The 13,644-nt window shown below is 35.1% G+C and overlaps 1 protein-coding gene across 1 annotated transcript; it reads left to right on the plus strand.

The window, feature by feature from the left end:
• Positions 1 to 9,443: 9,443 nt before the first annotated feature.
• Positions 9,444 to 11,657, plus strand: LOC124922487 (extensin-2-like). The gene has a single exon (XM_047463222.1). The coding sequence runs from the start codon at positions 9,444 to 9,446 to the stop codon at positions 11,655 to 11,657; it is 2,214 nt and encodes a 737-aa protein (XP_047319178.1).
• The last annotated feature ends 1,987 nt before the right edge of the window (positions 11,658 to 13,644 follow it).

Consider the following 13,644-nt stretch of genomic DNA (forward strand, 5'->3'; position numbering starts at 1 on the left):
CCCGTCCAAAAATCCTTAACTAGAAAACCCAAAAGGATCAAACTCAACAGACACATAATTATCCGTAGTGAATTTACGAATATAAACTAGATTTTTAATAAGAGCAGGAGCATGGAGAACATTATTCAAGTAAGTTTAGGATTCGAAGAAGAAATAGTGGTATACCCAATACCCGAAATCAGAATCGTATTACCATTATCTACAAGAATATCATGTTTAATGCTTGAATTAAAATAAGACGAGAGAGTACATTGTTGAGATGTCATGTGGAACGTCGCACCATTGTCCATGTACCATGTCGAATATAGAGACGTAAAACTAAGGGTATATATGGCCGCTTCAATGTCGGTTAGAGTTGGGGGAGACTAAGCCATGTATGCTTGCAGAGGCGGGCCGAAACCTAACTACTGTTGTGGCGTCGACGAATGAGAGCTGGAAGGAGGTCTCTTCCATTGAGCTGTTGGATACAGGCATGGAAGAGAAGCCCATGGTCACTGCCAAACCAATAATGGTGGTGTTGAGTTATAGAGCATACCTTTATAATAAATTCCACAATTGTTAATTAGAGTTTATTGAGTTTGTATTTGGTTTTGGGTTTGGGCATAGCCAAGAGTTATTTAGGTTTTATCACCTGAATATTTACCCTATAAATATGTGATTATTAAGGTTTACATAAGAAAGACATAATTCTAAAGAGATAAAGTGTGAGGCAAAAACTCTATATTCCTTCTTCTTCTTCTTCATAGTGAAATCTGGTGGCGACTGAAGTGGACATAACTCAATTTGAGTGAACCACTATAAATTTGTGTCTTCTTGTGTTATTCTTTCTTGCATTTTTACAGATCGTTTCAAGCATGTCGAATTTGGGATATACAAATCCTAACAACTGGTATCAGAGTAACTATGTTAGAGCTGAGCATTGGAAACGATGGCAAGCGAGAATAGTATAGGACATGATATTGGAAGATTCGATGGGACAAATTAAGCCTTCTAGAGGATGCAGATTGAAGATTATCTCTATGGAAAGAAACTTCATGTTCCTTTGAGTGAGAAATCAAAGAAAATGGATGAAGATGAATGGAAACTCCTTGATATGCAGGTTTTGAGAGTTGTCTGATTGACGCTAGCCAAGATGATTGCTCACAATATAACAAAGGAGAAGACCACCATGGGTCTGATGAAAGCTCTTTCTGATATGTATGAGAAACCATCTTTTAACAACAAGGTACATATAATGAAAAGACTCTTTTACTTAAGAATGGTTGATGGTACTTCTGTCACTACTCATTTGAACGAATTCAATACAATTGTGAATTAACTGTTATCCGTTGAGATTGATTTTGGGGATAAAGTTAGTGCCCTGATTTTTTTAGCATCTCTACCAAATAGTTGGGAACCTATGAGGGCAACAATTAGTAATTCAGTTGGAAATGCTAAACTGAAATTTGTTGAAGTTAAAGATCGTAGTCTTGCTGAAAAGGTTCGTAAAATTGATTCTGGTGAAACGTTTAAAGGTTCTGCTCTGAATGTGGAAAATAGGGGCAGAGGTAATGATAGAAATTTCAACCGAGGTAAGAGCAGATCTATGTCAAGGAGCAGGAGGAGTCAGTCCAAGTCTGGGCGGACATTTGAGTGCCAGAATTGTGGTAAACATGGTCATTTGAAGAGGAACTACAAAGCACCGAAGAGAAACATTGATGATAAAAATGATGCAGCCAACGTTGTTACAGAAACTATCACTGATGCGTTACTTCTGTCTGTTGATAGCCCAATAGATTCATGGATTTTGGACACGGGAGCGTCTTTCTACACCACTGCCCACAAAGAATTAATGGAGAATTATGTGGCTGGAAACTATGGGAAAGTTTATCTCGCAGATGGTGAGCAACTGAATATTGTTGGCATGGGGGACATAAAATTGAAGATGACAAATGATTATGTTTGGAAGATTAATAAGGTGAGACACATTCTAGGTTTAATGCGCAATCTGATTTCTGTTACACAACTTGATGAAGAAGGTCATAATTTTAGCTGTAGAAATGGTGCGTGAAAGGTGACTAAAGGAGCAATAGTTGTTGCTCGAGTTCACAAAAGTGGAATGTTATACACGACTTCAATTTGTAGAGAAACATTTGTTGTTATAGTGAGATGTGGCATTAGCCATATGAGTGAAAAGGGGATGAAAATTCTTTTAAAGAATGAACATATTCTAGAACTGAAGTCTATTGAACATCAGTTATGTAAAAACTGCATTATTAGAAAATAGAAACGGGTGAGTTTCTTAAAGATTGAGAAGGAGCTCAAGAAAGAAAGGCTAGAGTTGGTACACACTGATGTGTGGAGACCTGCACCTGTTTCTTCTATTGGCAGATCACATTACTACGTGACATTTATAGATGATTCGATAGGAAAGATATGAGTATATTTTATGAAGCACAAGTCTAAAGTATTTGTTATTTTCAAGAAGTGGAAGACTTTGGTTGAAAATGAAATAAATCAGAAGGTTAAGTGCTTGAGATTCAACAACGGAGGTGAATATATCAATTCAGATTTCAAAGAGTATTGTATTGTGAATGAGATTAGTATGGTGAAGAATGTTCCCCAAACGCCTCAAGAGAATGGAGTAGCTAAACGAATGAATCAGACATTGAATGAGTGTGCTAGAAGCATGAGATTGCATTTAGGGATTCCTAAAACCTTCTGGGTAGAAGCTATCAATACTACTGCCTATTTGATAAATATGGGACCCTCCGTTCCTCTTGAATTCAGAATTCCTAAAGAAGTTTGGAGCAATAAAAAGGTAAACATTTCTTATTTGAAAGTGTGTGGTTGTTTATCATATGTTCATATTAATAAATGTGATAAGAGCAAGCTTGATCCAAAGTCTAATAAATATTTTTCATTGGTTATGGTAATATCGAGTTTGGTTATCGTTTCTGGGATAATCAAAATCGGAAGATCATTCGTAGTAGAAATGTTATCTTCAATGAACATTTTCTCTACAAAGTTTGTGTTGGGAAAACATCAGATAGTGATTCCAAGTTGGAAGAGACTGATATGGTTGATTTGAGAGAATTTTCAGCTGAATATATATCAATTTGTGAAGAAGACCAGTGTGTTGTTGAAGATGAAATCATTGAGAACGTGGCCCAAAGGCAAATCAGCAAACACAAGTTATACAATTGAGAAGATCGTCAAGGAATCGAAAACCAGTTGAGAGGTGGTATCCATCTCTGAACTATATCTTGTTGATAGATAGAGGTGAACTTGAATGCTTTGAGGAATCAATACAGTCTGATGAATCGGTTAAGTGGGAGTCAACGATGAAAGATGAGATGAAATCTTTAATGTTGAATCAGACTTGGGAGCTCACTAAGCTACCAAAGGGAAAGAAAACACTTCACAACAAATGGATCTTCAATATTAAAGAAGAACACGATAAAACCATGATGTATAAGATAAGGTTGGTTGTGAAAGGATTTCAACAGAAATAAGGTATTGACTACAATGAGATCTTCTCTTTAGTGGTCAAATTGATGATAATCAGAACTATTTTGAGTTTGGTTGTGAAAGAAGACCTTCATGTTCAACAAATGGATGTCAAAAATGTTTTTGTTCATGGTGATTTAGATGAAGAGATTTACATGCGACAACCAGAAGTATTTGAAATTAGTGGAAAAGATGAGCTTGTGTGTAAGCTTCAGAAGAGTCTGTATGGTTTGAAACATGCTCCAAGGCAATGATATAAGAAATTCGATAGCTTAATGAAAATTACAATTTTTTGAGGTGTGAAGCTGATCATTGCTGCTATATCAAGAGATTTGATCAATCGTACATTATTCTGCTCCTTTACGTTGATGACATGTTGATTGTTGTGGCAAACTTGTATGAAATTTACAAACTCAAGAAAGAGTTGTCTGAAAAATTTGCAATGAAGGATTTTGGTTCTGCAAAAAAAATCCTTGGGATTAGAATTTTCAGGGATGAAGAAGTTCTTAAGCTTTTACAAGAAAAATATGTGAAGAAAGTTCTTAGCAGTTTCAACTTGTATGATGCAAAACCAGTTACTACCCCCTTAGCTAGTCACTTCAGACTATTTAAAAATCAGTCGCCTTCAACAGAGGAGGAGAAAAATTACATGACCACTATTCTGTATGCCTTTACCATTGGTTGTATTATGTATGCGATGATTTGCACAAGACCAGACATAGCACATGCAATGGGAGTTGTTAGCAGTTTAATGAGCAACCCAGGTAGACAACATTGAGAAGTAGTAAAATAGATACTACGATACTTAAGAGGAAGTACATGTCTTGCTTTGTGTTTTCGAAAGTCTAATATGGGTTTGGAAGGATATGTTGATACTGACAATGGTGGTGATGTTGATAGGAAGAGCACAACTGAGTACATTTATACTATGGGAGGTACTACAATCAGTTGGGTTTCAAAATTGTAGAAGATTGTTGCTCTTTCTAGTTGTGAGGTAGAGTACGTATGTTACCGCGACAAAGGCTGCTAAGGAGATAATGTGGTTATAACCCTTTTGTGAGAATTAGGTCAAGACTACGAGGGGAGTGTGTTGCGATGCAACAATCAGAGTACCAATCATTTGGAAAAGAATCCAGTTTATCATGGAAGGATGAAGCATATACATGTTCGTTATCATTTCATCCGATTAGCTTTAGAAGATGGAGTATTAGCTCTTGAGAAGATTCCCGGGAGTGAGAATCCAGCTGATATACTGACAAAAGTTGTGACAAATGAGAAACTGAAGTTGTGTGCAACTTCAATTGGTCTTCTTCGTTAAGACACTAGATGGAAAGCCGCTACCGATCGAGAGATGATGAAGTTAGTCTCCAAGTGAGAGATTGTTGAGTTATGGTGCCTACACTTATAATAAACTCTACAATTGTTAACTAGAGTTTATTGAGTTTGTATTTGGTTTTGGGGGTTTGGGCCTAACCAAGAGTTATTTAGGTTTTATTACCTGAATGTTTACCCCATAAATATGTGATTATTAATGTTTACATAAGAAAGGAATAATTCTAGAGAGATAAAGTGTGAGGCAAAAACTCTGTATTTCTTCTTCTTCTTCTTCATAGTGAAATCTAGTGGCGGCTGAAGTGGACGTAGCTCATTTTGAGTGAACCACTATAATTCTGTGTCTTTTTGTGTTCTTCTTTCTTGCATTTTTATATATCGTTTCAAGCAGGTCAGATTTGGGAGATACAAATCCTAACAGGTGGGTCTCAATGACCAACCCATTATTGCGGCCAGGGAGAAGGAGGTTGACTTTGGACTATCCCAATCGACCCCATTATGAGAGCCTTTCTTCTTTGGTTTCTTCCAAGTTCCCCATGATGACATATGTTGTGACCCATTCGTCCGAAGCGCGTCGAAGACAAGAGCTACACCCGACGTTGGTGCCGAACCTGAGGCCACCCGCTTTGCCAAGCGAGATTCCTCCAAAATCAACATGAATCATGCTTGGTAGAAGTGAGGCATATGATCACTCTACCAGAGTAACATCACCACCCCATTGTACGCCTCCTCCAGGCCCACGACCAATTGCAATACGAGGCGATCGTTCGAGACCGGGCTACCGACGTCCTGCAGCTGATCGACCAGGACTTTGAGACGTTAACAATAAGCCGAGACCTTGGGAAAATCCACTATTATGGTGGTGGAAAACTCTTGCTCGAGGAAACCACATGAGAATGATGGTTATCTTAAAAAATCCCACATAGTTGTGTCTAGGCTTGCTCGACTATAGAGTTTGGTTCCAAGATCGTGTGAATGAGATCATGTGAGATTGTGGCATAGATCCACTAAAGGACAGTGACATCGAGAATTAGCCACATATCTTTATCTTCATCCTTCGATGGCGGTGGTAGAATAGAGACCGACAAGATGATGTGATGAAGGACTCGATGAGAACGGGCATGGATCTTGAACAACTCCGCCCATGTCATGTAGGGTCGACCCTAGGGTAAGGCAACCTATTCAGTTTGTCACAGCCCAATCAAGACTGAGCCCGTGACAAGTTGCATAGGCCCCCATATTTTAATATTTAATAGTATTATATTATTAATATTATTTTTTCTTTTTTTTTCTACTTTAATATTAAATATATATTATACAATATATATATATATATATATAACCTTTTATCTCCTTTTTAATCTCTTATTTCCGTATTATAATATATTAACCATTTATATCTCATTTAATATTATTAATTTTTTTTTTTACTATTTTAAGTGCCCTAAAATTTAAATTTGCATTGGGCCCCAAATTCTCAGGGTCGACCCTGATGTCATGTATTGAACATTTTCCAACTCAAGAACAATAGAGACGTGATTCTTGATGTTGGAAACGACAAAGGCTGAGTGAAATCCTTGTTTGTTACTCGTCATCGAAAAGAAAAGTGATTGAAGAAAAGATAAACAGAAGATTACTGTTGGGATACGACGTAAAAGAGTGATTGAAAATAAAATAGTAGAAAATGGACCGTTAGGCTAGGACACGGCGGAAAAGAGAAAAGAGAAAAACCTTAGGCTCTAATATCACAAAGGAATAAAATTCGTTGTTTTATTCATTCCAAAGTGTAAATTATATATATACAAGATTATAACATTGATATCCACTATTCTAGTCACTATAGAAATCTCCAATATATTAACTAGACCACCATATATGGAAAATTCAAGATAACTATTAGTTGATTACATTTATTACCCATTGATTACATTTATTACCCATTGTTCAAAAAAACATAGTAAATATGCATGTAATTATAAATACTGAATCAACATAAGAATATAGTTTGAGACATGTCCAACTCACTTAATTTCCATGTTAAATGTTATCACATTCAGTTGAAAGTAAAATGATCAGATGTATTATAGATTTGATAGTTTGATGTTACAAGCAACACAATTTGATATACTCTATGCACAATTCAAATGCTAATCATTGAACTGAAAATTTAAAGTTAAAAAGAAACATAATAAATTATTTAAAAAAGAATGCATAACATCTAACAAATTATATATTATCAATAAAAGAAACCTAATATTTTACTTTATATAGTGAATCAATCTATGACTACAAAATACTTAAATTGGTTTATAATCTCTAAGAAATATGGTGCATGCGAATAATACCCAGTTAATCAATACATACCAAAAATAAGCAATACTACGGCTTTTCGAATGATGGGAAAGATAAATAAGAACTCCCATATAAAAAAGTTATCAACGTATAAATGTGTCAATCTAGTACTTGGAAATAAAATCAAAGGGAGTTATAGATAGAAGAAAAATACTTTCACAACTCGTATACTAATATAACAAATTCTAACCAATTGAGAAAAATAAATTAAACTCTTCTAAACATATGGTATCTAAATTCTCACACACTAGTATATGAGGAAATAAAGGATGAATATGACATATAATTTAATCACAAAAAAATTAATAATATCAATTATAATATCATAGAAAATAAGTAAATAAAAGCTTTCTAAGGTTGCTATAGTTTGAAATTCGTACAAAAAAATATTATTTACTCCATTACTTTTTTATTAACAAACAATCACAAATTATTATATTATAATAATGAGTCATCACCTATTCTACTAGTTATATTATCACCACTTTAACATTATCTATAATTAAAGAATTTCAGAAATATACATTTGACAGACAAACTTACACATTTCATAAAAATTGGAGGTTCATTACCTAGAAAGAAAAACAGGGCATCATGGTTGGTTTCCTCTCGATAATCCAGCCACTCCAGAATGCATAAGGATGGCTTGTTTAGATCAAGTCATCACACAGTTCGTGAATCCAGATTTCCACCCCAAGCGTGTGTTTGACACTCTATCGTTTGAGAGTAAAGTCTCGAACTCATGATCCTAAGGACATGAGTTCACGTGCTCTACCACTAAAAATGGTCCAAACTCAGTGTTTGGCGTCGTATTTATGTTTGAAGATCTTACATTATATGAAGTCGAGAATACTTGTAAAATAACATAACTAATGGGCCACGATGACAATTTGAATTAATTTATGGTTTTAATAAAGTTTTAACCATCTAACGAATTTATGAAGGAAAAACCTAGTAACTCAATAACCCTAGCATTGTCTTAACATTAAAACAAAAACATTAACTATTAAGCTTGTAATCATCTAAGCAAAATAAAAAAAATACAGATCCTTTGTGAGAAGGCTAAAGATACTTCCTTTTGAGGATCCCTCAAACCATAAGACATCCCCAATTATTGTGTTCTAGTTATTATTAATAAATTTAATCTTCTATTAGAAAAATAAATAAATTTGCCTTGTTTACACTAATTTTGGTTATTGCTTACGTTGAATATTAACATACCTTCAATTTTAAATTTTTGTAATTCAACAATCAATCCATTTGACTTTTTTACCCCATAAACAATGACAAGAAAACTACACATTTATTTATATTTATTTTTTCTTAGAAAACTACACATACTTTGTCACACATACAATATGTATATATAATCCAATAATATTTTAGGAAAAAATAAAGACTTTAATTAACAATGTTTTTTTTTTATGAGAAAAGACATTAACAAAAAAAAGTGATTTTTTTAAATATATCCGAAGATTCAGTTAACAAATATGTTACTTAAATCAGCTCCTAATTTAAATCTTTGACAACTCATTGGTAGATTTATCTCTATATTAGGCATTTTGATCAATATGCCCTAGTCTACCAAACAATTAATTAATTAATATATATAGTAAATTAAGACAAGTGAATTAATATAATAAAATATTTACATAAGGACAACCCCATAATTAATTAATCAGATGTTGAAATGGGTGCTTAATAAATGGATCTGATTAATAATGAATTTCTTAATTATTGTATTCCTTTGGGAGGATAGTGACTTGTTTGCCACGAAGAACAAATTAATAATTCCTACAAGTTATATACTTCTTCTTTTATATATAATCCTAGCTATTTAACAATATTAAAAAACAAAATAAGTTCTTATATATATTATAAAGAATTATGTTTGTTGGCTGACCGACTTTATTTTATACCAAAAATGAGACGACTAAGATTATTAGAGGATTAATATGTATCTTTCTAAGTAGTTGGATATAATATTTCAAAGAAGATGAGTATGCTTAATGGTTTAACTTACTTAATTTGTCAATGGGAATTAGTCTAATGATTATGAGTGTTTTGGCACTATGCTTACATTTACCATTCTGCCATTGTCATATGCAATTAAAAACTATTTATTGACTAAAAGGAAGTTATTTTAGAAATTGGGATACATCTCTCTTATATTGAAAATCACTATATAAAGGATGTTTCCTCCCATTACTAAAACATCTCCATACTAATATAGGATTTTGGAACAGTCCTAAGCTTTGAAGTTTCAAGCAATGATCACTTATAGGCCACAGGCCTTATGTGCCTTGGCTATTTGTTTCATGTCTGCGGTTTTAGCAGCGGCTGATGGAGACTATTATGCATCTCCACCCCCTTCACCTTATATCTATAAATCTCCGCCACCACCATCATACATCTATAAGTCACCTCCATCGCCTTCTTATGTTTACTCGTCACCTCCACCGCCGCCTTATATTTATAAATCTCCTCCACCACCACCTTATCTATACTCATCTCCACCTCCACCACCTTATATTTACAAGTCTCCTCCGCCTCCAACCTATGTGTATAAATCTCCCCAGCCACCTCCTTATGTGTATAAGTCACCACCTCCGCCTCCTTACATTTACAAATCACACCCGCCGCATCCTTACGTGTACTCATCTCCTCCTCCCCCTCCATACATCTACAAGTCACCTCCACCACCGCCTTATGTTTATAAATCTCCTCCCCCACGACCTTATGTTTACAAGTCCCCTTCACCGCCGCCTTATATTTATTCTTCACCACCACCACCATATGTCTATAAATCTCCTCCTCCACCTCCCTATGTTTACTCTTCCCCTCCACCACCTCCTTATATTTACAAGTCTCCTCCTCCACCACCCTATGTTTACTCTTCTCCTCCACCACCGCCTTACATTTACAAGTCTCCACCACCACCTCCATATGTGTACTCTTCTCCACCACCACCTCCCTATCTTTACAAGTCTCCACCACCACCACCATACGTTTACAAATCTCCTCCTCCACCACCATACATCTATTCTTCCCCTCCACCACCTCCTTATGTTTACAAATCTCCTCCACCACCACCATATGTTTATAAGTCACCTCCTCCACCTTCTTATATTTATAAATCTCCTCCACCACCACCATATGTTTATAAGTCTCCTCCTCTACCACCCTATATTTATCAGTCACCTCCTCCACCTCATTATGTTTACAAATCTTCTCCACCACCACCATATGTTTATAAGTCTCCTCCTCCATATCCCTATATTTATAAGTCACCTCCTCCACCTCCTTATGTTTATAAGTCTCCACCACCACCTCCTTACATTTATAAGTCTCCTCCTCCTGCATATGTTTACTCTTCTCCTCCACCACCACCATATGTTTATAAGTCTCCTCATTCCCATTCCTATGTTTATTCATCTCCACCACCATCTCCTTACATTTATAAGTCTCCTCCTCCACCCCCTTATGTTTATTCATCTCCACCACCACCACCTTATGTATACAAGTCCCCTCCACGACCTTCTTACATTTATAAGTCACCACCACCACCATACATTTACAAGTCTCCTCCCCCACCTCCATACGTCTATTCTTCTCCTCCACCACCTCCCTATGTTTACTCATCTCCACCACCACCTCCTTACGTTTACAAATCTCCTCCTCCACCTCCTTACGTGTATTCTTCCCCTCCACCACCTCCTTATATTTCCAAGTCTCCTCCACCACCTCCCTATATTTACTCATCTCCACCGCCACCTCCCTATGTTTACAAATCTCCACCTCCACCACCCTATATTTACAAGTCTCCACCACCACCACCACCTTATGTATACAAATCCCCTCCATCACCTCCTTACATTTATAAGTTACCACCACCACCATACATTTACAAGTCTCCTCCCCCACCTCCATACGTCTATTCTTCTCCTCCACCACCTCCCTATATTTACTCATCTCCACCACCACCTCCTTACGTTTATAAATCTCCTCCTCCACCTCTTTACGTGTATTCTTCCCCTCCACCACCTCCTTATATTTACAAGTCTCCTCCACCACCTCCCTATATTTACTCATCTCCACCGCCACCTCCCTATGTTTACAAGTCTCCACCTCCACCACCCTATATTTACAAGTCTCCACCACCACCTCCTTATGTTTACAAGTCTCCTCCACCACCTCCATACGTTTACTCATCTCCACCACCTCCTCCCTACATTTACAAGTCTCCAACACCACCGCCTTACGTATATAAGTCTCCTCCACCACCGCCTTACATTTACAAGTCTCCACCACCCCCTCCCTACGTCTATTCTTCACCTCCACCACCACCTTATGTTTATAAGTCTCCACCTCCACCTCCTTACATTTACAAGTCTCCACCACCACCTCCTTATGTTTACAAGTCTCCTCCACCACCACCTCCTTATGTTTACAAGTCCCCTCCACCACCTCCTATTGTATATTAACCCACCAAAACTATCATTTGATACATGTAAGTATGCATATGTAAGTATGCATGATTTACTAAAGTATTATATTTTTTATTCATTGTGTGAAATAATTTCAATTTGAGCTATCAACATTTTCCAAATATATATTTCTCACTAAGTCCTCGTTATCTCATTATCTTGCAGGTCATATCTTAATGAAAAGAATACCATCTTTAGACATGCAATAATTACTATTAAGCATTTTATCTTAAGAAAAGGAAAAGGAATATGTATACAGATCAATAAAGACTATATATATATTCAAGTCATGTTTCACAATAGTCTTATTATGAACTCTGTACGTAGTATTTGTTATAAATATCATGAGCTATTCAAGTTCTCTAATATTTGTTGACAATTATTGTGTCAAGATGAAATAATTTCTATATATAATTTTATATAGTCAACTTAATTACATGCTAGCAATTTTATATAGGTCTTAACATGAACAAGTGCATGCAATGTCAATAAATTTAAAGATGACCTACTACTGGTGACAACACTAAGAAATAGACCACAATCCTTTGTTATTGACACACTTTTACCCTTCACAAATAAAAAAAGGGCAATAGTGACTGGAAACACCGTCACTACTACAGCCCCCCACGTTGTTCAAGATCAATAGCGACGAGAGACTCATCGCCAACTGTCGCTATTGATTCCGCCAACATTATTAACAATTGGTTATAATACTGTCGCCAATAAATTAATGTGGCTAAAGATGCTGCGACAAAAGTTAATAGACAACATTATTATTATTATTATTATTATTAATTTTCAGTACTATTTTCTTAAAAACCAACTAAATAATAAAATGAGATAATTTATACTTAACTAAATTTGTTTCAGTACAATACATCAAATTAAATTTTATATTTTGTAAAATTTACTAATAAAATTAAATATTTACACATTTATTTAATTCAACAAAAGATATAAAATCTGATAAAAGTACTCAAACACCATTTGGAAGCCCTAAAATGAAGAAAGATCTTACTTCACAGAGTAGAATGTTTGCTGCAAAATCAAAGCAATAAAACTATAAAATATGAAATAAGTGAATAAAAACTGTATAAAATATAAATATTAAATCAATTCTACAACAAAGAACTAAGATAATAAAATAATTTATTTTTAAATATACAATTCTTTATATAAAAACATGACACTTAAAATTACATCCACTTATCTCATAGCTAGTCAACTAATTTAGAAAATAATTATCAATATATCCTTAAAAATTAACTAAATAATAAAATTAATTAACTAATGATGTTATCTTTAGTTCTCGAGAGCCATAGAGGGATCAGATAGAGTGATCCACTCTCTCATTTTTTTTATTATAAAAAAGACAAAAAGATATCGAGAAACAAAACATAATATCTACAACCCATAGAACTTAACACAAAAGACGTCCATACATCACTATGAATAATTTCCTCATCCAAACAGCTCAGAATAACTCAATTCAGATTGTTTATAAAGAAGGTCAAAAATTTAATGAATGGGTGGGCCTTAAAAAGTCTATCATACACTGGCATAATTGAACTAGTCACAAAGGTTATTATGAGTATCATTGTTTATGGTAACAACAACTTGTTATTCCTAGGATGGTTATGAAAGATCTCGATAGGCTTAACTCATGGAAGAGGATGGAAGAAAGTAAAATGGGATGATGTTTGTAAACCCAAGAAAGAAGGGGCCTTGGTTTCAAAAGCTACATGGAATGGAACAAAGCATTAACCTATAAACACTTTTGGGCAATAACAAAAAAGGAAGATTCACTTTGGGTCAAATGGGTACATTCTAAATTCCCGAAATTGGAAAGAAGCGTATGGACTTACAGTTGAAGGAGGACATGCCTTGCTCACTAAAAAAGATACTGAAATTGAAACAGAGTGCGAGACTATTATATCAAGTCAAATTCGGCGATGGAAGAGGCACTCTATTCTGGTATGATTTG

This window comes from Impatiens glandulifera, chromosome 1 (assembly GCF_907164915.1).
Source record: "Impatiens glandulifera chromosome 1, dImpGla2.1, whole genome shotgun sequence".
Classification (NCBI taxonomy): Eukaryota; Viridiplantae; Streptophyta; class Magnoliopsida; order Ericales; family Balsaminaceae; genus Impatiens; species Impatiens glandulifera.

Excerpts from the sequence above, each read along its gene's own strand:
- LOC124922487 (XM_047463222.1), top strand. The coding sequence starts at position 9,444 with ATGATCACTTATAGGCCACAGGCCTTATGTGCCTTGGCTATTTGTTTC.